Genomic DNA, 27,155 nt, shown 5'->3' on the forward strand with positions numbered 1-27,155 from the left:
TCGAATCTATTAAGATGCTCCCTTTCCTCCATCATTTGTGGGGGAAAGAAAAGCAGATTAATATATATCTTTTTTATTTTTTAAAAAAGAGCAACAGCAGGTATCCGTACAAAAAACGGCAGTGGCAAACAGCATCCCCTTTTGTTTAAAAGCCATTCCAACTCTGCATTCCACGGCTCCTTCCAAAAGCTTCCAGGATTCGTACTATCTTTTCGGCCAGTTATGCCTGAAGCCTCTGCAAAGAGAATTGCATTATAAATTCTTATTTCAGAATAAAGTTTAGCAGGGCACGTTCCAACCATCAGCTGAAGCTTACCGTATTTTTCGCTCTATAGGACACACTTTTTCCCCTCCAAAAATTAAGGGGAAATGTGTGTGCATCCTATGGAGCGAATGCAGGCTCCTTGGCTTCAGCGATAGCAACGAGAAGCCTCCAAAGCGCAGAGGGAGCGCTCCCTCCGCGCTCCTTGGCTTCGCGTTGCTTTCGCTGAAGCCTGGAGAGCGAGAGGGGTTGGTGCGCACCGACCCCTCTTGCTCTCCAGGCTTCAGGGATAGCCACCTGAAGCCTGCGGAGCATAGCGCGAGTTCCCGCTGCACTCCGCAGACTTCAGGTTCCTTTCGCTGAAGCCAGGAGAGCAAAACTCTCCTGGCTTCAGCAGAGAGAGAGAGCTGTGCAGCGCCCCTTCAGCCAAGCGGGAGGAGAAATGGAAGGGGCTCTGTTTCCGTTTCTCCTGCCACTTCGCTGAAGGGGTGCTGAGCAGAGAGGGGGAGAATTTTTTTCCCTTGTTCTCCCCCTCTAAAACAAGGTGCGTCCTATAGAGCGAAAAATACGGCAAATGCTCTCTTGATGCAGAATGTACTTGGAAAAAAGCGTCCCGTCCCCCGAACAAACAACGTTGAGGACTAGAAAGCTTTAAAGTCATATTTGCAAGGCAGCTCGAATGTTCTAGCAAACAACTGTCCGGACATACCTGTTGGATTTCCCAGCCATGTACGACATGCTTTTCGTTCCGGCTGGTTGCTGGACTTTGCCGGCTCCGGGAAACTTCTATGTTTGGTTTTTATTTTTGAGAGAGAAAAAGGGGGAAAGAAGGTAGTCATGTCAAAACAGCAGTTCTTGGCCCAAGATCACCTAGTGAGCTTTATGGCCAAGTGGGGATTTCAAAGCTGGTCTCCCAGATCCTAGTCCAGCCTCTAACCACTACCCCACTGGCCCATCTGGTCGAGTATCCTATTCTCACGATGCCCCCAAAGGAAGCCCAGAACCAGGACCTGAGCACTCTTCCCCTCCTGTGTTTTCCAGCAGCTGATATTCAAAAGCGTTATTGACCATGGAGGCAGAACTGAGCCATCCTCTGCTACTAGCCTTCATGGGCTCCCCTGCCTCAAGAGATTTATCAAAATTCCTGTGTGCAGAAAACAACCTTACCTTGCCAGCTTGCTTGGAGGGATCAAACTGTGTTGAGGGTTTAGGCCTGCTGCTTCCTGAGAGAGAGAAAGAAAGAGAGAGGGAGGGAGGGAGAAAGATGGGGACAGAAGGCAAATCTTAGCGAGGGAGATTGCTCTTGCAGAGAATAGATCATTTCAAGAGCCGTCAAGACCAGCAAAGTTTAGACACGAATAAAAAGTGCTGGCTGTGAAACAGACATGTTGTGGAAGAATTCAAACAGCCAAGACTTCTAAAAAAGGAACTAGGTAAAGGTAAAGGGACCCCTGACCATTAGGTCGTCGTGGCCGACTCTGGGGTTGTGGCACTCATCTCGCTTTATTGACCAAGGGAGCTTCCGGGTCATGTGGCCGGTATGACTAAGCCGCTTCTGGCGAACCAGAGCAGCGCACGGAAACGCCGTTTACCTTTCCGCCAGAGCGGTTCCTATTTATCTACTTGCACCCGGGGGTGCTTTTGAACTGCTAGGTTGGCAGGAGCAGGGACCGAGCAACGGGAGCTCACCCCATCGCGGGGATTCGAACCGCCGACCTTCTGATCAGCAAGTCCGAGGCTCTGTGTTTTAACACACAGCGCCACCTGCGTCCCTTAAAAAAAAAAAGGGAACTAGGCAGCGTCTTATTTTGCCTTGGCGTCGAAACAAAGCAGAGGGCGGAAACAAAACTAAACAGCAGTAGTAATAGCAATAAAATAAATAATAATGTTGGTGATAAAAAGGTTAGGAAGCTGCTATACACAGACCGTTGGTCCACCCAGCTCAGTACTGTCTACACTGACTGGCAGCAGCCCTCTGGCATTTCCATCTCTCCCAGCCGTAGCTGGAGAGTCCATTGGGGATCTAACCTGGGACCACTGAGTTAGGCACCTTCCCCACACATGACTATTACTTAAGGAGAGCCCTAGTGGAGCCTGAGTCCAGCCTCTTGAGCTCACAGGGGCAGACAGGAGCCTCACCGGCAAACACTTGGAGGTCGGATTTGCTGTAATCAAAGGGGGTGAAGGGCTTTGGAGCGGCCTCTGGCTCTTCCGGCTGCGGGGAAGCTTTGGGCTTCTTCTTCTCGGCCCGGGGAGTCTCGGTACCCGGATCGCTTTCCACTCTCTCCCGCTTGTGGCCTGCTTGTTCCTGCTGTAAAACCAAAGGAGGGAGGAAGGAAGGAGTTTCAAAACATAGCCTGGAAAAAGAGGGCAGGGAAGGGCTGCAGCTCAGCAGAGGAACATCTGCTTTGCATGCAGAAGGCCCCAGGTTAAACCCTGACATTTTTTTCCAGGTGGGGCTGCGCCTGTACTCCCACAGAGAATGCCCTCATCCAGGCTATCCCCTGGCACCCCTGAGGTCAGGGAAACTACCAAGGGAGCCCCCTCGTTTGATCTCAGCACCCGAGAGGGTCTGTAGGGAAGGAGACGGCCTTTCACGTATTCAAGGCCTGGGTTAATTTAGGGCTATCAGTGCTAGAAGACATCTGAAGGCAGCCCTGTTTAGGGAAGCTTTTAATGTTTAATAGACTATTGTATTTTAATATTCAAAATTGGGATATTATTTTTACAAATGAGTGTGGCTGGGGGTGGGTCCCCAAATGTATGTTTGGGCTAAAACAGAGGTCAGCAACCTTTTTCAGCAGGCGGCCAGTCCACTGTCCCTTAGACCTTGTGGGGGGCCGGACTATATTTTTTGGGGGAAATATGAACAAATTCCTATGCCCCACAAATAACCCAGAGATGCATTTTAAATAAAAGGACACATCCTACTCATGTAAAAACACGCTGATTCCCGGACAGTCCACGGGTCGGATTTAGAAGGCGATTGGGCCAGATCTGGCCCCTGGGCCTTAGTTTGCCTACCCATGGGCTAAAAGATGGGCCCTAGATCTCCAAACGTTTGCTGGGTTGAGGGACCCCACTTACCGCAACCAGCTGGCGGACAGAGACTGCGTTTTCTGCTTTGCCTTTGCTTTCCTTCTTGGGGACTTCATGAGCTGCTGGTGGGGGAAGGATGGAAAGGGCAAAGTTAGCACAAGGACTGCCATGCAGGCACACAACTAGCAATGCATTGTGGTCAACCAGAGCTTTGAGAATCCAGGTCACCCAAGCCTAGGGTTGCCATACGTCCGGGATTTCCCGGATGTAGCCGGTATTCAGTCCTCATAATAGCTGAAATGTCCCAGAAAATCAGGACGTGTGGCAGCCCATGTCAAATTTAATTAAAGATATTTTAAAAAACCTTTGATCTGTAGAAAACGCAACTTGGAAAAAAAGAGATGATGCATGTATTTTTTTGTAAACTAAGAAATCTTTAATAAAAATATAATAAAAACAAAACAAAAACAAACAGGCCGGCCTCACACCTGTCTGCTGGATCTTCTTCTTAGCAGATTCTTTCTTTGTCCCTGCTTGAAGCTGGGCCTGGCTTAGGAGCTTCCACCGATTACTGATCTGGGAGGAGGAAACACACACAAATTGCAACTCTGCCAATGTTACACCGTATTCTGGTGCATGTGGCCAAGCCAGCCCAATCTCCAGGGAGGGTGTAGGCAGTAGCACAGTGGTTGAGGAACCTGCATTGTGTGCAGAAGGTCTCATGTTCGATCCCTGGCAGATCCAGGTACGGCAGGGAGACCCATCTGAAACTCTGGGGAGCCGCTGCCTGTCAGTGTTGACAGCAGTGAGCTAGCTGAAGCAATGGTCAGACATGGTGTGAGGCAGATTGCCACCCACGCTCCTGTTGTTCTCCAGTTAACAGGATTAGGCGGCAGAATTGGAGGGAACCACTGCCCAAAGGCCAATGGCAGCCAGTGTGGACAACTCCGGCTTATAACCAGAGCAGGGGGCAGTTTTGTGAAATAACTGTTCTTACCTCGTAGATTTTCGATGACGGGTCAAACTTTGCCAACTGGGAGATATGAGCGGGGTTCTGGTCCGCTGGCAAATACTGGAGGGAAGGAAAAACACAGCCATGGGAATAATAATAATAATAACAATAAAATTTATTTATACCCTGCCCTCCCCAGCCAAGACCGAGCTCAGGGCAGCTAACAACCAATAATAAAAACAAGCTGATTAAAATACAATTTAAAAAACAAGATTAAAATACATTAAAACATTAGGATGCAGCCTCTTCACAGGAGGAGAAAGGAAAAAGAAAGAGGGGGAGGGAATCAAACTGATTCTAAGCCAAAGGCCAGGTGGAACAACTCTGTCTTACAGGCCCTGTGGAAAGAAATCAGATCCCGCTGGGCCCTGGTCTCATGAGACAGAGCGTTCCACCAGGCCAGAGCCAGTGTTGAGAAGGCCCTGGCTCTGGTTGAGGCTAATCTAACTTTCTTAGGGCCCGGGACCTCTAGGGTGTTGCTATTTATGGACCTTAAGGTCCTCCGTGGGGCATACCAGGAGAGGTGGTCCCGTAGGTATATAGATATCCCCTAATATCTAGATTAGGGCTGGGGAACCCTCTTCAGCCCAAGGATCACATTTCCCTTCCAAGTAACCTTCCAGGGGCCACGTGGCAAAAGCAAGCAGAGCAATTAATGTTAATTTTGCCTTCGCCTAACTAGTTTCTTCTCTGTCTCTATCTGCCTGCCTCTCTCACACATACAGCTCTCTTTATCTTCTTCCCAGACAAGCAAGAATTCAAAGACATACTCAGAGTTCAAAGACATATTCCAGCCAGGCAAAAGCGTTCAAGGAGGGTTTGAAGCAGGAACAGTGAAGAGGTGTGGCTTGGGGAGGGGCCAGAGGGCCGCACAGAGAGGTCTGGAGGGCCACAACCTGCCTGCTGCCCTGGCCAGATTTCCCACTTCTGAGCTTGACTAACCAGGGCCCACTTGCAACTGTAAGCTGTTTGCAGGAACCAATCCTGGATTAAAAGTGGGGTGCACCGCATGTTAGTTAAAAAAAATCAGAATGCCAAGGGGCCACTTCACTCCCCCAACAGGATTTGTGCAGCAGGAATCTATCTTGCAGTATGAATTCTGCAACTCCCAAGGAGTGGGGAGACTCACAAAGCCCCCTAGAAGCAACAGCTTCCCAGCTGTGGAGTTTGTGCAATTCAGATGATGCATTAACAAGCAATATATCCATTTACATATATAAACACGTTGCCAAGACAAAAAGAGAGAAAGAAGGGCAACATGAAAAATCTCTGGGTTTGCTTTTTTTTTTTAATTACAACTTGGAAATGTTTTCCTTCTCCCTACAACAGGATGGCAGGAAAATGTTATGATTAAAATATGCACAGCCACTAAGTTAGAGATGATGGGAGTTGTCGTTTGCTTATTAACACTGGCTAGGTTCACACATAATGCTAAGCTATGGTTTACTAACCCAGGGTTTAGCGTGGTGCAAACCCTGCCTAATGGCTTGTTCGAATGTTAGTAAACCATGATCTGAAGACATGGTTTGTTGCTGTCTTTACCAAGCTTGTCTTGTCTTAATTATATCTTGGCATTATGTGTGAGCCCAGTACCCTTTATCAACCACGGTTTGTTTGGCCGCCACACCCCAAAACACAAAGGCACGAGCAACAAGAAGCTGGAAGACAGAGCAGACTTTGAAATAAATGAGTTGTGGTTTGCTTGATCATCTGTGGTTAGCTCACAGTTGTTAAGCAAACCATGGTTGTGTTACATACGAGCCAAACCACTGGGTAGGAAAACAAGGACATTTTACCATCCGGAATGGGTTTTCGAAGGATTCCATGATCTGGCGGGCTTTCCGCTGGGTGACTGTCAAACTCTCGTCCTCTTCCTCACTTGCTTCCGTCTCCTTTGGGAAGGCAGAAATATAGATTAGTGGGACTAAGTACAGAATTGGAGAGGCCTGCCTGGAAATCTCCTGAATGCGTTAAGATTGCATTTTAAATATCAAGAGGTCCGCCCCGGCGGCGCCCTCCCGTTTGCTTTAAAAGAACAGTACATAGAAGCAAACAGTTGCTGATTTGTACTTCTGTTTTGGCTGGCTGTTTATAGCATTTTGATCCACTGTTGCTTTTATTAATAAATACAGTGGAACCTTGGTTCTCAAACTTAATCCATTCAGGAAGTCTGTTCGACTCCTGAAACCGTTCAAAAACCAAGGCGCAGCTTCCGATTGGCTGCAGCCTCCTGCACTCAAGTGAAAGTCAAGTCTGATGTTCAGCTTCTGAATAACGGAACACTTACTTCCGGGTTTTTGGCATTCGGGAGCCGATTTGTCAACTAAGCCGTTTGAGAACCAAGGTTCCACTGTAACCTAGAGACTTTAGTGCAGTCGTACCTTGGATCCTGAATGCCTTGCCTCTCGAACGTTTTGACTCCCAAACGCCGCGCACCTGGAAGTGAGTGTTCCAGTTTGTGGACGTTCTTTGGAAGCCGAACGTCCGACGCAGCTTCTGATTGCGTGCAGGGAGCTCCTGCCGCGCCTTGGTTTCCGAATGTTTTGGAAGTGGAACGGACTTCCAGAACGGATTCCGTTTGACAGCCAAGGTACGACTGTACTTGCTTTTTAATCTGTTGTGAGATCAGGCGACTGATAGGTGGGCAACCCAAGCTAGGTGTCAAACATGGGCAGAGACAAGGATCATGCCCCATTCAGTGGGGCAGGGGAGGGAAGAGAGAGGGATTGTGCCCCCGCTCCCAAGTGGCTGGGGGAAAGACCAGGATTGTGGGCCAACAGCTGAATACTGTTCCTTACCCCTGTTCTAGCTCATTTGGTCCCCTGCCCTGTTCTCAGAAACCTAACCTACATTAAATATGTCAATGCTGGCTCTCAGCAGGAGGCAGGACAGACTTGGTGACTCGCCCGACCTTTCCGTCTCCTCCTCTGCGTCTGAAAAGAGGTGCACCTGCTCCCAGCTCAGCCCAGGTGCTGAATGACAAGAGGAGGGGGAAGGAAACAAAAGCACAAGGAATTAAGACTACCATTTACTTTAAATTGCATAGAAATTTATTTATGCATGCTACTACAGCAGCAGCAAGAGTGCTACTTGCCCCAAAGTGGAAAGAAGCAGAAGTCCCAGCAAAGGAAGAATGGATAGAAAAACTTATGGAATGTGCAGAAATGGTGAAACTTATCCGGGAGAGTAAGAAATCAAGTTAACAAACTTCTTATAAAAAGAATGGAAATTGTTCATTGAATACTTACAGATAAATTGCAAACAGATAAAAACATTGGCAGGATTATTGTAATAACATGCAGTTTTATAAAAGCATGCAGTGGTACCTTGGGTTACATGTATATTTAAAGAAGATGAATAAATGGGTAAATTAAGTTAATTTGGATATGCAGAGGATATTAAAAAAATTAATGTAAGGAACCGCGGAAAGAGGGGGACGAAAGTCAAACTTTGAAATGTTAAATTGATTGTAAAACTAATGAAATGTATAAACTTGAAAAGTATAAATAAACCTTTTCTAAACAAAGATTAACATTTACTCATTACATTTTAATCCTCAAATGAACTTCGTGATGGGCGCATGGTTCTCCTTTCCTTATTTTTTACACTCCACCTGAGGCAACTTAAGTTGACAGACCCACACAGTTATATAGGGCCCATCAGCACTATACATTTAAGGCTGTGCTAGACCGCTTTAAACTGTCAGGGCTCCCCCCACGGAATCATGGGAGCCTGCAAAAAAAGTGAACCAGTTACAGGGGTTTGTGCGCTTAGAACCCAGGGGTGGGGGTTCTTCTTCACCCCTCTTTCCCGACCCACCTGGATCCACGTAGTTCGGCTTCTCGTCCTGTGGCACGTGCGAGCTGTCGTGAGGTCCAAACAAATGATTCTCCGGCTTCTGCCAAAGGAAATTAAAGATATCCTAGCCCTCGTGATTCTGAAGGTAGGGCTGGTCACATAGGGAACTGCTTGATATCAGGTCAAACCATTGGCCCCTCTCCCTCAGGTTTACCTACACTGACTGGCAGAAACTTTCAGACCTAGCTGGAGATTGAACCTGTGACCTTCTGCATGCAAAGCTACAACACCCAGAACCCTTAAACTTTTTATTTACTTACTTACTGTTGGCAGGTAAAGCCTTTAACCTCTTGCAAGCAGTACTTGCAGGATCGCTGTACCCACTATTGTGCCCACCCAGCTGCATTGATCTGCCGATGCCACATAATACTTGTTCCTTAGTTGGAAGAAACTAAGTGTTGGTGCTGACCTTTAAAGCCCTAAATGGTCTCAGCCCAGTATACATGAAGGAGTGTCTCCACCCCCATCGTTCTGCCGGACACTGAGATCCTGGTTCGAGGACCTTCTGGCAGTTCTCTCGCTGTGAGAAGCCAAGGTACAGGGAACCAAGGAGAGGGCCTTCTCGGTAGTGGCACCCGTCCTGTGGAATGCCCTCCCACCAGATGTCAAAGAGAGAAACAAATACCAGACTTTTAGAAGACATCTGAAGGCAGCCCGGTTTAGGGAAGCTTTTAATGTTTAATAGGTTATTGTATTTTAATATTCTGTTGGAAGCTGCCCAGAGTGGCCAAATGGGCAAAGTATAAATAATAAATTATTATTATTAATTATTATTATTATTAAACTGACCTTTTAGTGTGGCTGAATCTGAACTTTGGAACTCCCTCCCTATTGACACCAGGCAGGAGCTGTCGCTGCACTCTTTTTAGTCCCCCGCTTAAAACATTTTTGTTTAGGCAAGCCTATCCAAATACACACACATCGATGTGTCTCAATCTCTTACACTTCAGGTTAAATTATTTCAAGCTGTTTTTCTATTGATAATATTAATATTTCCCTATAAGCCGCTCAGATGTCTCACTCCAGTCAAGTGGTATGTAAATTTGGTACATGAAAAAGTAAGACAAATGCAAGATTGGCATCAGAAAAAAGCTTACCTCTGTGTTTCGAAGTGGTCCTCTCTTTTTCACTCCAACTGCAATTTCAGACTAAGAGGGGGCAAGGAGAAATAATTATAAGGATAAAATTAAGATCACATTAAAGATCTCTTGCAGACAGACAGACAGACAGACACACACACACACACACTCCATCCTGACACCTCCAAGTCTACTTCCCAGTCACTGGCTGAACAGCAGTGATATCAGCAGTCAAGGAATGCCCATAAAAATTCTAACTGCTCAAGAAAACATATGCTAGAAGGCTGCCAGTTAGTGCATAATTTTATTCTTATTGCGTAACTGGTACTAACTTGGCATAAGAGCAGGCTGATTTTAGGGAAGAGAGTTGGTATGAACCCAGGAACATGGGAAGCTTCCTTCTATCAAGTCAGACTGTTGGCCCACCTACCTCAGTATTGTCTATATTGACTGGCAGCAGCTCTCCAAGAATTCAGAGACAGGAGTCTCTCCTGAAGGAGCATCTCCACCCCCATCGTTCAGCCCGGACCCGGAGGTCCAGCTCCGAGGGCCTTCTGGCAGTTCCCTCACTGTGAGAAGTGGTCACAGGGAACCAGGTAGAGGGCCTTCTCGGTAGTGGCACCCGCCCTGTCATCAGATGTCAAGGAAATAAACAGCTATCTCACTTTTAGAATACATCTGAAAGCAACCCTGTATTGGGAAATTTTTAATGTCCAATGTTTTACGTGCTGTAAGTCGCCCAGAATGGCTGGGGAAACCTAGCCAGATGGGTGGAGTATAAATAATAGAATTCTTCTTCTTCTTCTTCTTCTTCTTCTTCTTCTTCTTCTTCTTCAACACCATAGAGATGCCTGGGATTAACCTGTTCAGTTGCTTTGAAACACAGCTGTCCTGTACTTAAAACTGTCGTCCCCTCCATACCTTCAACAGAGGCATCTCTCTGGCCTGCTGGATGAAGAGGTGCATCTCGTTGATCTGCTGGCGAACGAGGGGAGGAACTGGGTTGCAGCAGGCGATGATGCCCTGGGGCTCCCTGCAAATCAACAAAAGGAGAAGGACATTTTTAAAGAGATAAAAAACGCTAGCCAATGAAAATCATAGCGTTGTGGATCTGGAAGGGACAAAAAGGGTTATCAGGTCCAACCCCCTGCAATGTAACAACTACAGCAGCAGCAGCAGCAACGACAGGGTGTTGACCCTGAAATGCTATAGGACTAGGATGATCTTAGCCGCTTCCTGTCCCAGAGCTGGTCCTTCAAGAAATGTGGGTGGGGCACAGCAGAATGATGGAGCCACAGATCAATCACAGGAGAAGAAGGAAGAAAAGCCTCAGGGGTGTCTGCAATGCCTATCCCCAACAGAGATGTAAAGGTTGGGAGAGGATGAAGAAGGAAAGCAGAAAAAATTCCGATAGGAGGAGCGTTTTTCCTTCCTAGCTTCTGATCAAATTTTCTCATGGAAAACCCACCAGTTTGCGGGAAAGGAAAATTACTATTTGGGCACCTGATTTCAAAATTTACCTGTTCACCCCATGCTTTCCCCAAAGAGGTGACCCAGCTAATGTTTCAAATACTATTAATTGGATCAACTGATTAGTGATGTGTTCCGTGCATTTGTTTAATGGGGATGTCATTTGGCTTTGGGGAGTTTATTCTGTTCGTGGCCATGATGTATATTTTTTCTCAAGTGTTGGCAGCACATGCGTGTATTTTTGTTGCTGCTGCTGCAAATAAACACCTGTTCTTCCCTTTGCAAAGCAAAAGGCACACTTACTTGGGCAGCTCCTCCGCTATCTTGAGTAGCATATGGTTCGGCAGCACGTACCTGCGGGACAAGGGGAGAAATGAATGGTAGAATTGTATATTTCGAAGGGGTCCCCCAAATGTGATCAAGTCCAACCCCCCACAATGGATCACAGCTAGAGGATCACAGACAGATGGCCATCCAACCTCTGTTGGAAAACCTTCAGTGAATCAATTACTAACTAAATGTTAAATGCCACTACTTTCGCTGTACACTGAGATCAGTCTTGTAAAGAGACCTGCCAAATATATTACTAGCTTTAGCTCTCTTTCTCCTTCCCTTTTTAGAGAGGAAGAGAAAGGGAAACAAGCCTGTAGGGGACAGATAGAAACCTCAATTCCTACTATGACTCTGCCCACCTCTCAAGTGTGGCCTGTGGAGGAAGAGGTGGATGGGTGGGTGAAATATCGGCCCCCTGGCCAGATTCAGTTTTCCACTGCTGGTAAAGGTAAAGGTAAAGGACCCCTGGATGGTTAAATGTAGTCAAAGGCAACTATGAGGTTGTGGCGTTCATCTAGCTTTCAGGCCGTGGGAGCCAGTGTTTGTCCACAAGAAGCTTTCTGGGCCATGTGGCCAGCAGGACTAAACCACTTCTGGCGCAATGGGACACCGTGATGGAAACCAGAGCGTACGGAAACGCCGTTTACCTTGCTCCCGCAGCGGTCCCTATTTATCTACTTGCACTGGCATGCTTTCAAACTGTTAGGTTGGCAGGAGCTGGGACAAAGAAACAGGAGCTCACCACCATTGCGCAGATTCGAACTGCCGACCTTATGATCGGCAAGCTCAAGAGGCTCAGTGGTCCAGGCAGCTTTGAAAGGATTCCTTTGCCGAGCAAAGGCTCTGTTTCCTTCCCGATTCTAACAGCTCCCCTTTTATTTGTAGCATTTATACCCCACGTTTCTCCCCCAAGGAGCCCAAGTGGACGGCTCGCCACTCATTTAATATCAACGATGGCTCTGCAAGATAGGCTGGATTGAGCAAGGAAGTGACTGGGTCAGTGAGAGCTCCAGGACCAAGTGGGGACCAGAACCTGTGTCTCTCCCAGGTCCTAGTCAGACACTCTAACCACTAGACCACACTGGGTCCTATAGCCTGTTCCGGCAGTCCCCTGTAAAAGCACTCACCCCGTGCTCTCATCTTCCTGCCGCCCCATCTTGTCCCTCCAGGCAAAGAGGAGCCGGAAGGCCGCCAGCTGCTGGCTGTTGAGGTGCTTCTTCTGCTTCCGGTAGAGCTCCAGGTACGAGTCTTCGGTGAAGATGGGCTTGACGTATTTCTAAGGGAGAAGAGGCAGGTGGAAGCGGCATGAGCGACCTGCAAGGACTTGTGCGCTGCTCCTGGCGCAGGTGGGAGTCCAGCAACGGCTGGGAGGGCAACAGGTTGGCTGCCCCTGTGCTAAACTCTAGTTTCCCAGCACCCGCTCAAAGCCTTCCATGCTGCATTTTCTCTTTTTCTTTCTTTTTCTTGGAATTTTATTTACAACATAACAGAAACCCCCCCACCCCAATACACAAATCCACCCTCATTAAACGTGAACATAACATACAATGAGCATAACATACAACAATACAAACAACCAAATGAAAGACTTCCTTTATCCTGTATCTGGCCTCCTTATTTACTTCTTATAAACTGATTCCTTTATGAATAATTATTAAGATTTTTCTAATTATAACTTAAATATCCACAAAGTCTCCAGCAGACATTAATTGAAACAAGTCCAGGAATGTATTATTAAATGAAGTATTCTCTGCATTTTCCCCATGCTTTTTGAAACTCTTGTTTAGTGTGCTGCATTTTCCTATCTGGGGGTGGAGGGTGTGGGTGTGTGGGTGTGTGTGGGTGTGCGCGCTCCTCCTTGCCTTGCATGCCTCTGCCCAACACAGGGAGCTCACCTTCAAGCAGATGTCCTTGCTCCGCTGCCACACCACTTGGAGCTGAGTAGACTGCCCGTTGGCCTTCTCCCAAAGCTCCTCCCTGACCCGGTCGTAGATGTACAGCAAGTAATGCGTGTCGTCGCGGGCATAATTGAGCATCTCTTCTGGGACGGGTCTAGAGGAGAGACAGAGAAACATGGGTTACGCAAGGAGCGGGGGAATCTCAGGCGTGGTGGTCAGGAGGGAGCCAGCAGTAGAAGAAGAGAAGGGTTTGGATTTGATATCCCGCTTTATCACTACCCGAAGGAGTCTCAAAGCGGCTAACATTCTCCTTTCCCTTCCTCCCCCACAACAAACACTCTGAGTTGAATGGGGCTGAGAGACTTCAAAGAAGTGTGACTAGCCCAAGGTCACCCCGCAGCTGCATGTGGAGGAGCGGAGACGCAAACCCGGTTCACCAGATTACGAGACTACCGCTCTTATCCACTACACCACACTGGCCAGTAAATCACACGAAGCGGAGTTAACTCTTTATTAGCAAGAACGGGACTCGCACATTTCATTTCCTCGGGAAATGATATATAATGAATTGAAAAGGATGTTCAAAATAACTTTTATTTTTTTAAAAACCCAGAAGCTTTTCTTTTAGGAATTATAGGGACAGAACTAGCTAAATTGTATAGAAATTTATTTATGTATGCTACTACAGCAAGCAAGAATGCTACTTGTCCCAAAGTGGAAAGAAGCAGAAGTCCCAGTAAAGGAAGAATACATACAAAAGCTTATGGAATATGCAGAAAAGGTGAAACTTACCGGAAGAATACGGAATTGAGATAACAAACTTTTTTTATAAAAGAATGGAAATGGTTTATTGAATATTTACAGATAGATTGTAAACAGATAAAAACATTAGCAGGATTAGAGTTTTAAAAGAGTGTATATTTACAGTAGATCATTAAATGAGCAAGTTAAATGAACTTGGATATGCAGACGGCATTAAAAATAAATTTAAGGAACCGCAGAAAGAGGGGGAAGGAAGTCAAATTTTGAAATGTTAAATGATTGTAAAACTAATGAAATGTATGAATTTCAAAAGTATAAATAAAATAATGATAAAAGAACAGGATCTGCACAAACTTGGTGGAGGATAGGGCCTAATGAGGACAGCAGCTCACCCCCAGCAGGTCTTCCCTAATGGATCACTTGCCAAGACTAAAGGTCCCCACCACCCTACAGCCATCTATGTCTTCTCCTCTCTAGGGTTTCCCCCAAGCAATCAAAGACTGCGCCTGCGTGCCTATTGTTGCCCCTCCCACTTCATGCCTCTTCTGGTTCTGGGAGACCAGGGCAGGTGGAAGCTTGTTGTACAGACTCACATTGCTATAACCTCAAGATGGGATTGGAACATCCCAAATCTACCCCTACCCCTCCATACCGTATCCTCCAGTCCGCCAGCTGGTACTGTTTGTTGGCATCCACCTTGCAGTAGAGCTTGAGCAAGTGGTCCAAGGAGTGCCGGCCGAGATTGAGGAGCCGAGCCGCCTGGTGGGTGTCGAAGACGTTCACCAAATAGAGGCCAAAGTCTCGCTGGAGCCACTCCACGTCCGAGTCGGCGCCGTGCAGGACCTGTGAAGCACCAGAGCCATAAAGAGCGGGGGAAATGTCAAGAAGGTTCCCTGTCTTCCCACCCACCCGTGTATGTATCCTTCTGGTCATTTCAGGATGGCATTGCCTGGGCCAGGGTTTCCAAAACGTGGGTCTTCGGCTGTTTTTGGACTACAACTCTTATCATTCCTGATGGTCTTGTAGTAAGGTTTAAGGCAGGCATAGGCAAACTCGGCCCTCCAGACATTTTGGAACTACAACTCCCATCATCCCTGACCACTGGTCCTGTTAGCTAGGAATGATGGGAGCTGTAGTCCCAAAACATCTGGAGGCCCGAGTTTGCCTACGCCTGGTTTAAGCTTACTGGGAAATGATATATAATGAATTGAAAAGGATGTTCAAAATAACTGTATTTTAATATTTTGTTGGAAGCCGCCCAGAGTGGGCGGGGTATAAATAATAATAATAATAATAATAACAACAACAACAACAACAACAATAATAATAATTAACTTTTGCAAAAACAAACAAACCCAGAAGCTTTTCTTAGGAGAATTATAGGGACAGAACTAACTAAATTGTATAGAAATTTATTTATTTACAACAGCAAGAATGCTACTAGCTCAAAAGTGGAAAGAAGCAGAAGTCCCAGCAAAGGAAGAATGGATACAAAAACTTATGGAATATGCAGAAATGGCAAAACTTACCGGAAGAATAAGAAATCAATATAACAAACCTTTTATAAAAAGAATGGAAATGGTTCATTGAACACTTACAGATACAGTGGTGCCTCGCAAGACGAAAAGAATCCGTTCTGTGATTCTCTTCGTCTAGCGGTTTTTTCATCTTGCGAAGCAAGCCCATTGACGGATTAGCGGATTAGTGCTTTTAGCTGATAAGCGGCTTAGCGGATTAGAAAAAAGGGGGGAACCCCACAGGAACTCGCAATACATTTTCGTCTTGCGAAGCAAGCCCATAGGAGATTCGTTTTGCGAAGCACCTCCAAAACGGAAAACTCTTTCGTCTAGCGAGTTTTCCGTCTTGCGAGGAATTCGTCTTGCGGGGCACCACTGTAAATTGCAAACAGATAAAAACATTGGCAGGATTACTGTAATAACCTGCATTTCATAAGAGTAAATATTTAAAGAAAATGAATAAATGAGCAAATTAAGTTAATTTGGATATGAAAAAGTTATTAAAAAATAAATTTAAGGAACAGCAGAAAGGGGGGAAGGAAGTCAAACTTTGAAATGTTAAATTGATTGTACAACTAATGAAATGTATAAACTTGAAAAGTATAAATAACAACTTAAAAACAACTCCCACCATCGCTAGTTAGAAGGGCCAGTGGTCAGGGATGATGGGGACTGTAGTCCAAAAACAGGGAGACCCAAGTTTAGGAAACTCCACCCTAAGCACTTGAATTCCTGCACCCCTGGGGCAGTTCACAACCTTTTGCAAGGCTCCCCTTTCCCCCTAGTGTTTCTACAATTACTGTTGTCCCTGGACATAAGAGAAGATGCCAGATAGGAGCTGGGAGCCCCAGAACATCTGGAGGGCCACAGCCTGCCCATCCTTAGGCTTACGGGCTTAGTGTCTGCTGCTCTACAGAGCCGTTAGTGCAAATGGCCAAAAAGGGCACTGCAGCTGATCGGCCCAGCCTGGCCAGGTGACTTGAGGAACCAAGAGGAGCCCGGCTGCTCCTCCAGGCTCAGTTCCTCAGCTTGAGGAACCTGTCCTTAGAAGAAACACCTGGACAACCCTGCTAGATTTTATTTGCATCGGCTTGTTGTTTTAAGCTTGACTGGAAGAGCGGGGTGAAGGGCAAACCCAAACCTGACTCTTCTGCCGTTTGTAAAATAAAAATAGTAAAAAAAAAAAGGACTTCACCTTGACCACTGCAGGGTCTGTGAAGGTCTCATTCAAGATGTACAAGTCACTCCGCAGCTCCAACGCGTCGATGATGAAATCTTCTGTCCGGGTGGAAATCTGCATAAGGCATGTCAAGCCCAGGAAACTCCGGTAGGAATGGTGCTGTGGAGGGCAGCATGAGAGAGGGAGAGAAATAAAGGAAAGGGGTCCATCAATTCACAGCAAAGGCAACAGCTCGCCTTCCCTGGGTGGGTAACTGGAAGCACTGTTTTCAGAGCCTGCTAAAAACATTTTTTGTTTAGACAAGCCTACCCAGGCATGCAGGGACGCGGGTGGCGCTGTGGGTTAAACCACAGAGCCTAGGACTTGCTGATCAGAAGGTCGGCGGCTCGAATCCCCGTGACGGGCTGAGCTCCCGTTGCTCGGTCCCTGCTCGAAAGCAGTTCGAAAGCACGTCAAAGTGCAAGTAGATAAATAGGTACCAATCTGGTGGGAAGGTAAACGGCGTTTCCATGCGCTGCTCTGGTTCGCCAGAAGCGGCTTAGTCATGCTGGCCACATGACCCACATGTGGCCACATGTACGCCGGCTCCCTCGGCCAATTAAGCAAGATGAGCGCCGCAATCCCAGAGTCGGTCACGACTGGACCTAATGGTCAGGGGTCCCTTTACCTTTACCCAGGCATGCAGAATGTTGATGTATGTTTTAATCAGTTTTTTAGTTTACGGTTGGTTTTAATTTTTTGAACGTTTAATAGTTATTTTTACTGCTTTTACTGATTGTGTCATTGTTTCATTGCCTTTGTAAACTGCTTGTTTTTGTTTTTTTTACAATCCAGCGGTGTAATTTTTTTTAATGAAATAAATAAATTACCCGGCAGCATCTCCAGGTAGGGCTGGGAGAGACTCCTTGTCTGAAAGCCAGATGGGCAGCTGCCAGTCAGTGTAGACAATACCAAGCTAGATGGACCCGATCGTCTGGTTTTGTATAAAAAGCAGCTTCCTGGGCTCATGAATCAAATTAACGATTTGAAAGATTGTGGAATTAACAGAAGATCCAAGCTGAATGTTAAACCTTTAGATTTCGCACCCAAGCTATTAGCACTTCACACCTGGATCTTGTCAGCCGGTTGCAAAAGTTTTGCTGCAGGATACAAAACAAAAACCCAAGGACAAATTCTTACCTCTAAGTCCAGGGCGAACTCTTTGCAGCCCACCAGCTTCTCGTTCAACTCCACCAGCTCGTCCAAGGTGGAGATGAAGTGGCAGGGTGTCTCCTCCAGGGGCCTGAACATCTGGGAGGGGAGAAGAGTTTGTATTTGATATCCCACTTTATCACTACCCGAAGGAGTCTCAAAGCGGCTAACATTCTCCTTTCCCTTCCTCCCCCACAACAAATACTCTGTGAGATTATTGGGGCTGAGAGACTTCAGAGAAGTGTGACTAGCCCAAGGTCACCCAGCAGCTGCATGTGGAGGAGCGGAGACCCAGTTCCCCAGATTATGAGTCTACCACTCTTAACCACTACACCACAAGGTGTAGCAAGGCATTACGGCTCGGCAGGCACGAAGCCAGAAGGCTTTAACTTTTGTGCGTGACCTACTCAATGAAACATTATTTGAGAAAGAAAGAAAGAAAGAAAGAAAGAAAGAAAGAAAGAAAGAAAGAAAGAAAGCTTACCTGAACTTGTGGCTTTTCAAGAAGTTCAGCTGGTGGTGAAAAATGTGCCAGTTCGTACTGGTAAGGGTGAGCAAACCTTTTAGGATGAGAGGAAGGAGAAGGGAAAGTTAGAGAACTCTGAGCAAGCTCCAGATGCAGAATCAATTGCCTAGGGAGATATTTAGGCCTGCCAGGCCATTTAGGGACAAACCCCACACACCTGCTGTATACCTGACGTCAAACATGGCATCACAGGTGTGGGGGCAGGTACATAAGAACTCAGGAAGAGCCCCGAAACTGGATCAGGCCAAAGGGGGCCTGTCTAGTCCAGCCTCCTGTTCTAGCAGTGGCCAGACAGATGCCCCAAAGCTTAAGAGCAGGACTTAAGCGCAACAGCAGTTCTCTCCTTATCTGTGATTCCCAATAACTGGCATTCAAAGGCATACTGCTTTGGACAGAGGCGGGAGAATGTAATCTTCTTGGCTAGTAGCCAACGAAGGACATGGTTGGGCCAATACAGGGTGTGCGAGCCTCCACAATCAAGCTGATCCCTGGGTCCTGCAAAGCTTTGTGCTGGTCGTGCTGCCAGGCATTTTGACAAGTGGGTGCCTGCCCCCGCCCCCGGCCACCTCTCAAACTCGGGGGAACTGAAAGGCCCCGGCCTGCTTGACCAATCGCTCTCTTACATGTCCTGCTCAGTCTGTTGGGTCCTCTGCTGATACAGGAAGTCGGCCAAGGCAGCCGGCACATCCAAATCCTCCGGGCGCTCCTTCCGTTCCCGCCTGCTTTTTGAGAGCACTGGATGTCCGGAGAGGGAAAAAAGGGTTAGAGGTGATGGATCTACTTTCTAGGACTTATTTATTTTTTAATTGGCAGTCTGCTGCTTTCCCTCTGCAATAATAACCTTTGCACTCTGAGCATAGGAACACAGCAAGCTGCTAGGGACCTTTTATCCATCTTCCTCAGTGTTGTCTACACCAGTGTTTCCCAACCACGGGTATCCAGCTTTTTTTTTTTTGACTACTATAGGAGTGCAAAATATCCAGAGTGTGGGGTCAGGTGGGATTACTATGAGGAATTATAAAATATGCATCAAGCCATTGTGTTCACGATGAATGCATTGTGTTGACTGGGTTCAATTCATTGACAATAATTTCTGACAAAATCCCACAACCCTCTGCATCTCTGGCCATTTCCTCTACTGCACATTTCTTTTGCTTGACAACTCACGTACACAGCCCAGTTTCTGGGCCAGTTTCTTTGATGTAGCTTTTCTGATATGTTAATCTTAGGATGTTAATCTTAGGGCCAGGAAACAGGTCTCACATAAAGGTGATAATGATCGCTGTCCTCCTGGCCATCCTTCTTATCATGTATATTGCTTGTTCGGGGTTGCCAAATGCACTCCTTCTGTTTTGTTTACCCCAAAAGTATGTGCTTAATTAGTTTTGGTAGTTTAACTTTGTCCCCACATGGGGTTTGTTGAAATGCTCAGAAGAAATCTGATTGGTTCTTACGAACACTCTGTAAAAGTTCTTTTGTGAATAAAACGACCTGGGCCGAGGGGTGGAGAGAAAGGCAGAGATTATTATACGCACCCTTCCCAGAGTCTTGCTGGTTCAAGCCTCTGTGTGTATTCTTATTAATCCTTCCTTGACTTTGAGAACGCCTCAACTACAACTCCCATCATCCCTAGCTAGGAAAGACCAGTGGTCAGGGATGATGGGAATTGTAGTCCGAAAACAGCTAGAGACCCAAGGTTGGGAAGCACTGGTCTACACTGACTGACAGCAGCTCTTCAGGGTTTCAGGCAGGGAGTCTCTCCCAGCCTTGCCTTGGAGATGGCATGCCCTTACCTTCTGGCAGTGGCTTCAGAGCGTTGGGCTTGACAAAGAGCTTTGGGACGAAGGGGGTGTTGGAGTTGTCCACCTTCTCACGGAACTTGAGCTGAGGGCGGACGATGTTCTTGGCGTGCAGCAGGCGGAAGGTTTCTGACTTCGTTCGCTTGTTGGCTTCCCCCGTCTGCTGGAAGAGAAAAATCAGACAACCCCCTTCAGCCCTGACCGTTGGGGTGGGGGCTGATGGGAAATGTAGTCTGACACCATCTGGACGGCCACAGGTTTCCCCACCCCTGGCTTAAAGAGAAAGAACCCCTTAAAGGACAAAGGAAGAATGGAAGCGTCTCACCTTGCGGTTCCAGCTGGAGACAATGGTCTTAGGAGGCTGCAAGCCCGAGGGCAGGATAGGCTGCTGGTTCTTGTTGACACCTGCTGCTTCATCCAATAGCATGCCCTGAAATTGCAGGTCACAGTGTGAGACCAGGGGTGGCAGGCAGAGGATGCAATTTTGGGGGAAGGACTTGGGGCTATCTATGAAGGTGACTCGGAAATTATAATTAATCCAGAATGCAGCAACAAGACTGGTGTCTGGGATCAGCCACCAGGACCATATAACACTGGTCCTAAAGTATCTACACTGGCTCCCAGCACGTTTCTGAGCACAATTCAAAGTGTTGTTGCTGATCTTTAAAGCCCTAAACTGCCTCAGCCCTGGATACCTGAAGGAGTGTCTCCACCCCCATCATTCAGTCCGGACACTGAGGTCCTCCTCTGAAGGCCTTCTGGTGGTTCCCTCACTCCAAGTAGTGAAGTTACAGGGAACCAGGCAGAGGGCCTTCTCGGTAGTGGTGCCTGCCCTGTAGAACACCCTCCTACCAGATGTCAAGGAAATAAACAACTATCTGATTTTTAGAAGACATCTGAAAACAGCCCTGTTTAGGGAAGTTTTTAATGTATGATATCTTATTATGCTTTTATATTTGCTGAAAGCTGCCCAGAGTGACTGGGGCAACCCAGTCAGATGGGCGGGGTACTACTACTACTACTACTGCTATTATTATTATTATTATTAGCAGCACACCCAACATGAGATCTTCATGGAGCAGCAACACCTAGGTGTTCAGGGGTGGGGAGTGAGAAGCAGTGCACAAGGCCCAATGATGCTCACCACTCTTTCTAGGATGGCATCATTGGCATCGACCAGCAGGTCAAACTTGTCTTCCAGTTCCGTGACCTTGTTCCGGTCCCAGAGGTGGCTGCGGCAGCCATGGTACTGCATCACTCTGCTCATGCTTAGAAGAGAAAAAAACAGGGTGTTGGAGTGTGTCACACAATCCTTAGCAGCACGTCTCAGCTCCCCAAAATCAAGCGGTGACCGGAACCTGCAATCTTAGTCCTACGATCTCTATTGATACAAGGACTTTGGTACATCAGCCCCTCATGGCTCCACAGGTCATACTAATCGCCTATCCAGCTTTAGGTAAAGGTAAAGGAACCCGTGACCATTAGGTCCAGTCATGGCAGACTCTGGGGCTGTGGCGCTCATCTCGCTTTATTGGCCAGGGGAGCCGGTGTACAGCTTCCGGGTCATGTGGCCAGCAGGACTAAGCCGCTTTTTGCGAACCAGAACAGCACACGGAAACGCCGTTTACCTTCCCGCCGGAGCGGTACCTATTTATCTACTTGCATTTTGACGTGCTTTCAAACTGCTAGGTTAGCAGGAGCAGGGACCGAGCAACGGGAGCTCACCCTGTCGCGGGGATTCGAACCACCAACCTTCTGATCGGCAAGTCCTAGGCTCTGTGGTTTAAACCACAGCGCCACCCGCGTCCCAGTATCCAGCTTTACTTGATGCCAATTTCCTTTGCCCTCCGAAATGCTAAGCTGAAGTGACCTGGGGTTCCCACCTTACGTCATCTGGCAGTTTGAGAATGCTGTGGCACAAGTTCTGTCCCTGCTGCTGCCTTTTCTGGCTGCTGCTAGACCTAAGAGACAGTGGTGGTGTCTCCAGCAGCTGTCTCTCCCTTGGCTGGTCTCCTAACCAACCTTCTGTCTCCAACTGTGTGGGAACCCACTCATTCCCAGGAACCCAGGAACCTCCTCCTCCCCCCCCCCGGGGGGGGGAGCTGATGGGGTTGTTGGTAGGGACAAGCAGCACTCACTTGGGGGAGGGCATCAGCGAGGGAACAGCTCCCTCCCCCACTGCCTGTGTCACCATTTCTCAGGGTCTTCACCCACAGTGGCAACCCCTGGGATCTTCCTCCTGTTGTCCCAACCCTGAGCTTTCCTGGATCTCCTTTTCCAGACCCAACCAGTTCCTGACAAAACAAGACTGATGGGGAGTTCATTATTATTATTAATTGAATTTGTATAGCGCCCATAGATCTCAGGGTGGTTGGTTCACATCTTGGGCACACGGGGCAAAAGCAATGTGCAAAGTGCCCCAGCTTCCAAAAAAAATAAAAAATGTCAATTTTGGCATCACAACCAGCTTGCAAGAGAGCAGCAAGACTCACCAGTGCAACAACCGATCCCCTTGCATTTCGCAGAAGGTCTGGAAACCAGGAAAACTGCGGTAGAAATCGTATTCGTCTCCGGGCTGAGGAAGGCCACCAGAAGCCTTGGTGGCTGACACCACTGTACCAAGGGCATGCTGGACAGTGGGGAAAAGGACAGTGCAGTGTTCATTGCCGAACAGTTTTATCTATTTATTTCACCACTGAAGCAAGGCAGATGCTTGACGACTAAGCTACGACCCTCAAATACCAGCTACAATAAAAAACTCTTTTCAAGCCTAATTTCCAAAGGGAGAGGGGGACATTGTGTGGGTACATTGGAATACCGTGTACAGTTCCGGTTGCCTCAACTAAAAAAGGATATTGTTGGAAAAGGTTGAGAAAAGGACATCCAAAACGATCAAGGGAATGGAGGGACTCCTGTTACGAGGAAAGGTACAGCGTTTGTGCCTTTCTACTTTAGATTTAAGAGGCAACATGATAGGAGCATGTAAAATTATGAACGGCAGGGATAAATAGAATAGTTTCTCTCTCCCTCTCAGCAGTAGAACTCATGGTCTTCCAATAAAGCTGAATGTTGGAGGATTAATACTATGAAAAAACTTCTTTTGTAAACCGCTTTGACGGTGTTTTTTTGTAAACCGCTTTGACGGTGGGTTTTTGCTTTTTCTTTTTTACAGTGAAGCGGTGAATAACTTTCATGAAATAAATAACTAAAAAAAAAACCTGTAAGCTGCTTTGGCAGAATATGGCGAATGAAGGACTAAATAAATAAGGCTTGTTATATATTTTGCAATGACTCGCAGAAACAGCGGCAGCCCAAAATTAGATGCATTTTCCTATATCTTTCCCCACGCTGCTGGGTTCCCCCAAGAGACTACAAATCCCGCCATGCTTTGCTCTTCCAGGCAAGCCAAGCGGCACCCGTAGCGACTTTGCCTTTTCCCGAGTTTTCAACTCCTATACCTTTACGAACCCCTTCATGGATCACTGCCTTGCCGTGGCGAAGGGGCTTGAAGAACTCAGAGAAGCTATGAACTACGCCGAGCAGGGCACACAAGATGAACAGGTCATAGTGGAGAGTTTTGACCAAACGTGATCCACCTGGAGTAGGAATCGGCAAGCCACTCCAGTATCCCTGCCAAGAAAACTCCATGGACAAAGACAACAGGCATATAAAAGTTATGACACTGGAAGATGAGCCCCTCAGGTCGGAAGGTGTCCAACATGCTACTGGGGAAGAGCGGAGGACAAGTACAAGTAGATCCAGAGCTGATGAAGCGGCTGGGCCAAAGCCGAAAGGACGCTCAGTTGTGGATATGCATGGAAGCGAAAGGAAAGTCCAATGCTGTAAAGAAAAATATTGCATAGGAACCTGGAATGTAAGAACCATGAACCTGGGTAAGTTGGATGTGGTCAAAAATGAGATGGCAAGAATAAATATTGACATCCTGGGCATCAGTGAGCTAAAATGGACGGGAATGGGCGAATTCAGTTCGGATGACTACCATATCTACTACTGTGGGCAAGAAACCCGTAAGAGAAATGGAGTGGCCCTCATAGTCAACAAAAGAGTGGCGAAAGCTGTACTGGGATGCAGTCTCAAAAATGATAGAATGATCTCGATACGAATCCAAGGCAGACCTTTTAACATCACAGTAATCCAAGTTTATGCACCAACTACTGGTGCTGAAGAAACTGAAATTGACCAGTTCTATGAAGACTTACAAAACCTTATCGAAGTGACACCAAAGAAGGATGTTCTGCTCATTATAGGGGATTGGAATGCTAAAGTAGGGAATCAAGAGATAAAAGGAACAACTGGCAAGTTTGGCCTTGGAGATTAAACGAAGCAGGGCAAAGGCTAATAGAGTTCTGTCAAGAGAACAAGCTGGTCATCACAAACACGCTTTTCCAACAACACAAGAGACGACTCTACACATGGACATCCCCAGATGGGCAACATCGAAATCAGATTGATTATATTCTCTGCAGCCAAAGATGGAGAAGCTCTATACAGTCAGCAAAAACAAGACCTGGAGCTGACTGTGGCTCAGATCATCAGCTCCTTATAGCAAAATTCAAGCTTAAACTGAAGAAAGTAGGAAAAACCACTGGACAGGTAAGATACAATCTAAACCAAATCCCTTATGAATACACAGTGGAAGTGAGGAACAGGTTTAAGGATTTAGATTTGCTGGACAGAGTGCCTGAAGAACTATGGATGGAGGCTCGCAACATTATACAGGAGGCAGCAACTAAAACCACCCCAATGAAAAAGAAATGCAAGAAAGCAAAGTGGCTGTCCAACGAGGCCTTACAAATAGCGGAGGAGAGAAGGCAAGCAAAATGCGAGGGAGATAGTGAAAGATACAGGAAATTGAATGCAGATTTCCAAAGAACAGCAAGGAGAGACAAGAAGGCCTTCTTAAACGAGCAATGCAAAGAAATAGAGGAAAGCAACAGAATGGGAAGAACCAGAGATCTGTTCAAGAAAATCGGAAATATGAAAGGAACATTTCGTACAAAGATTACCATAATAAAGGACAAAAGTGGTAAAGATCTAACTGAAGCAGAAGACATCAAGAAGAGGTGGCAAGAATACACAGAGGAATTATACCAGAAAGATATGGATGTCTCGTACACCCCAGGTAGTGTGGTTGCTGACCTTGAGCCAGACATCCTGGAGAGTGAAGTCAAATGGGCCTTAGAAAGCACTGCAAATAACAAGGCCAGTGGAAGTGATGGTATTCCAGCTGAACTGTTTAAAATTTTAAAAGATGATGCTGTTAAGGTGCTACACTCAATATGCCAGCAAGTTTGGAAAACTCAGCAGTGGCCAGAGGATTGGAGAAGATCAGTCTACATTCCAATCCCAATGAAAGGCAGTGCCAAAGAATGCTCCAACTACCGCACAATTTCACTCATTTCACATGCTAGCAAGGTTATGCTTAAAATTCTACAAGGAAGGCTCAAGCAGTATGTGGACCGAGAACTCCCAGAAGTGCAAGCTGGATTTAGAAGAGGCAGAGGAACCAGAGACCAAATTGCAAACATGCGCTGGATTATGGAGAAAGCCAGAGAGTTCCAGAAAGACATCTACTTCTGCTTCATTGACTATGCAAAAGCCTTTGACTGTGTTGACCACAGCAAACTATGGCAAGTTCTTAAAGAAATGGGAGTGCCTGATCACCTCATCTGTCTCCTGCGAAATCTCTATGTGGGACAAGAAGCTACAGTTAGAACTGGACATGGAACAACTGATTGGTTCCAAATTGGGAAAGGAGTACGGCAAGGCTGTATATTGTCTCCCTGCTTATTTAACTTATATGCAGAATTCATCATGCGAAAGGCTGGGCTGGATGAATCCCAAGCCGGAATTAAGATTGCCGGAAGAAATATCAACAACCTCAGATATGCAGATGACACAACCTTGATGGCAGAAAGTGAAGAGGAATTAAAGAACCTTTTAATGAGGGTGAAAGAGGAGAGCGCAAAATATGGTCTGAAGCTCAACATCAAAAAAACGAAGATCATGGCCACTGGGCCCATCACCTCCTGGCAAATAGATGGGGAAGAAATGGAGGCAGTTAGAGATTTTACTTTCTTGGGCTCCATGATCAGTGCAGATGGTGACAGCAGTCACGAAATTAAAAGACGCCTGCTCCTTGGGAGAAAGGCGATGGCAAACCTAGACAACATCTTAAAAAGCAGAGACATCACCTTACCAACAAAGGTCCGTATAGTAAAAGCCATGGTTTTCCCAGTAGTGATGTATGGAAGTGAGAGCTGGACCATAAAGAAGGCTGATCGCCGAAGAATTGATGCTTTTGAATTATGGTGCTGGAGGAGACTCTTCAGAGTCCCATGGACTGCAAGAAGATCAAACCGATCCATTCTGAAGGAAATCAGCCCTGAGCGCTCACTGGAAGGACAGATCGTGAAGCTGAGGCTCCAAGACTTTGGCCACCTCATGAGAAGACAAGACTCCCTGGAAAAGACCCTGATGTTGGGAAAGATGGAGGGCACAAGGAGAAGGGGACGACAGAGAATGAGATGGTTGGATGGTGTTCTTGAAGCTACTAGCATGAGTTTGACCAAACTGCGGGAGGCAGTGGAGGACAGAAGTGCCTGGCGTGCTCTGGTCCATGGGGTCACGAAGAGTCGGACACGACTAAACGACTAAACAACAACCTTTACGAAGGAATCGGCGTCTTTGAACCCAGGCAGCACGGCGTCCGCTGCCGTGTCGCTCTCTGCCCCCGGCGGCTCGGCGTTGTTGTCTGAGCCACCGCCGCGCTCCTTGGCCGCCATTTTCCTTTGCCGTTCCCAGCTGCGGCCGCTTCGCCACTCAGTGGGCCGCCGCCATATTGGGATCACACTTCCCGCAGGAGAGAGCTAATCTCGTTTTTCTCTCGCGAGAAAAACGAACCACAGACATAATGAAAATAGAGGTGACTGCATCTTCGGAGGTTAAATTTCCGAGTTCACTTGGGGAGAGTTTTTTGAGTGCGCGTTTTTGTGCATCTATCTGCGCGCGCGCGTGTATATATATATATATGTGTGTGTGTGTGTGTGTGTGTGTGTGTGTGTATGTATATATGTGTGTGTGTGTGTATGTATATCTGTGTGTGTGTGTATGTGTACTGTATATATATATATGTATGTATGCAGGTTTTGGAAGCAAATATGTATGTATGTATATATTGTGTGTGTGTATATATATATATGTGTGTG

At 46.9% G+C, this 27,155-nt stretch overlaps 1 protein-coding gene across 3 annotated transcripts; it reads right to left on the reverse strand.

Moving 5' to 3' along the window:
• On the reverse strand, positions 1-26,812 carry EXOSC10 (exosome component 10). Of its 3 annotated transcripts, none has more exons than XM_082229959.1 (25): positions 26,613-26,812; positions 22,419-22,555; positions 21,071-21,194; positions 20,252-20,356; positions 19,921-20,086; positions 18,751-18,862; positions 18,086-18,161; positions 17,590-17,700; positions 16,426-16,569; positions 14,366-14,556; positions 12,949-13,105; positions 12,181-12,329; positions 11,024-11,074; positions 10,172-10,283; positions 9,269-9,319; positions 8,133-8,211; positions 7,164-7,285; positions 6,110-6,205; positions 4,299-4,373; positions 3,790-3,877; positions 3,350-3,423; positions 2,402-2,573; positions 1,430-1,485; positions 972-1,048; positions 1-235 (listed from the first exon to the last, which is right to left on the reverse strand). In XM_082229959.1, the coding sequence occupies exons 1-25, from the start codon at positions 26,730-26,732 to the stop codon at positions 205-207; spliced, it is 2,676 nt and encodes an 891-aa protein (XP_082086085.1). In that variant the 5' UTR covers positions 26,733-26,812; the 3' UTR covers positions 1-204. The 3 variants fall into 3 exon arrangements, with proteins under 3 accessions (XP_082086085.1, XP_082086086.1, XP_082086084.1); XM_082229960.1 differs by having other exon boundaries at positions 3,350-3,420; positions 19,921-20,089; XM_082229958.1 differs by having other exon boundaries at positions 19,921-20,089.
• Between the last annotated feature and the right edge of the window lie 343 nt (positions 26,813-27,155).

This window comes from Podarcis vaucheri (genome assembly GCF_965113315.1).
Source record: "Podarcis vaucheri genome assembly, chromosome: 7".
NCBI classification, from domain to species: Eukaryota; Metazoa; Chordata; class Lepidosauria; order Squamata; family Lacertidae; genus Podarcis; species Podarcis vaucheri.

Excerpts from the sequence above, each read along its gene's own strand:
- EXOSC10 (XM_082229958.1), bottom strand. The coding sequence starts at position 26,732 with ATGGCGGCCAAGGAGCGCGGCGGTGGCTCAGACAACAACGCCGAGCCG. Across the intron at positions 12,330-12,948 it reads GCAAGGACATCTGCTTGAAG|AAATACGTCAAGCCCATCTT; the intron begins GTGAGCTCCCTG and ends CTTCTCCCTTAG. Across the intron at positions 1,049-1,429 it reads CCTCCAAGCAAGCTGGCAAG|AAGTTTCCCGGAGCCGGCAA; the intron begins GTAAGGTTGTTT and ends AACCAAACATAG.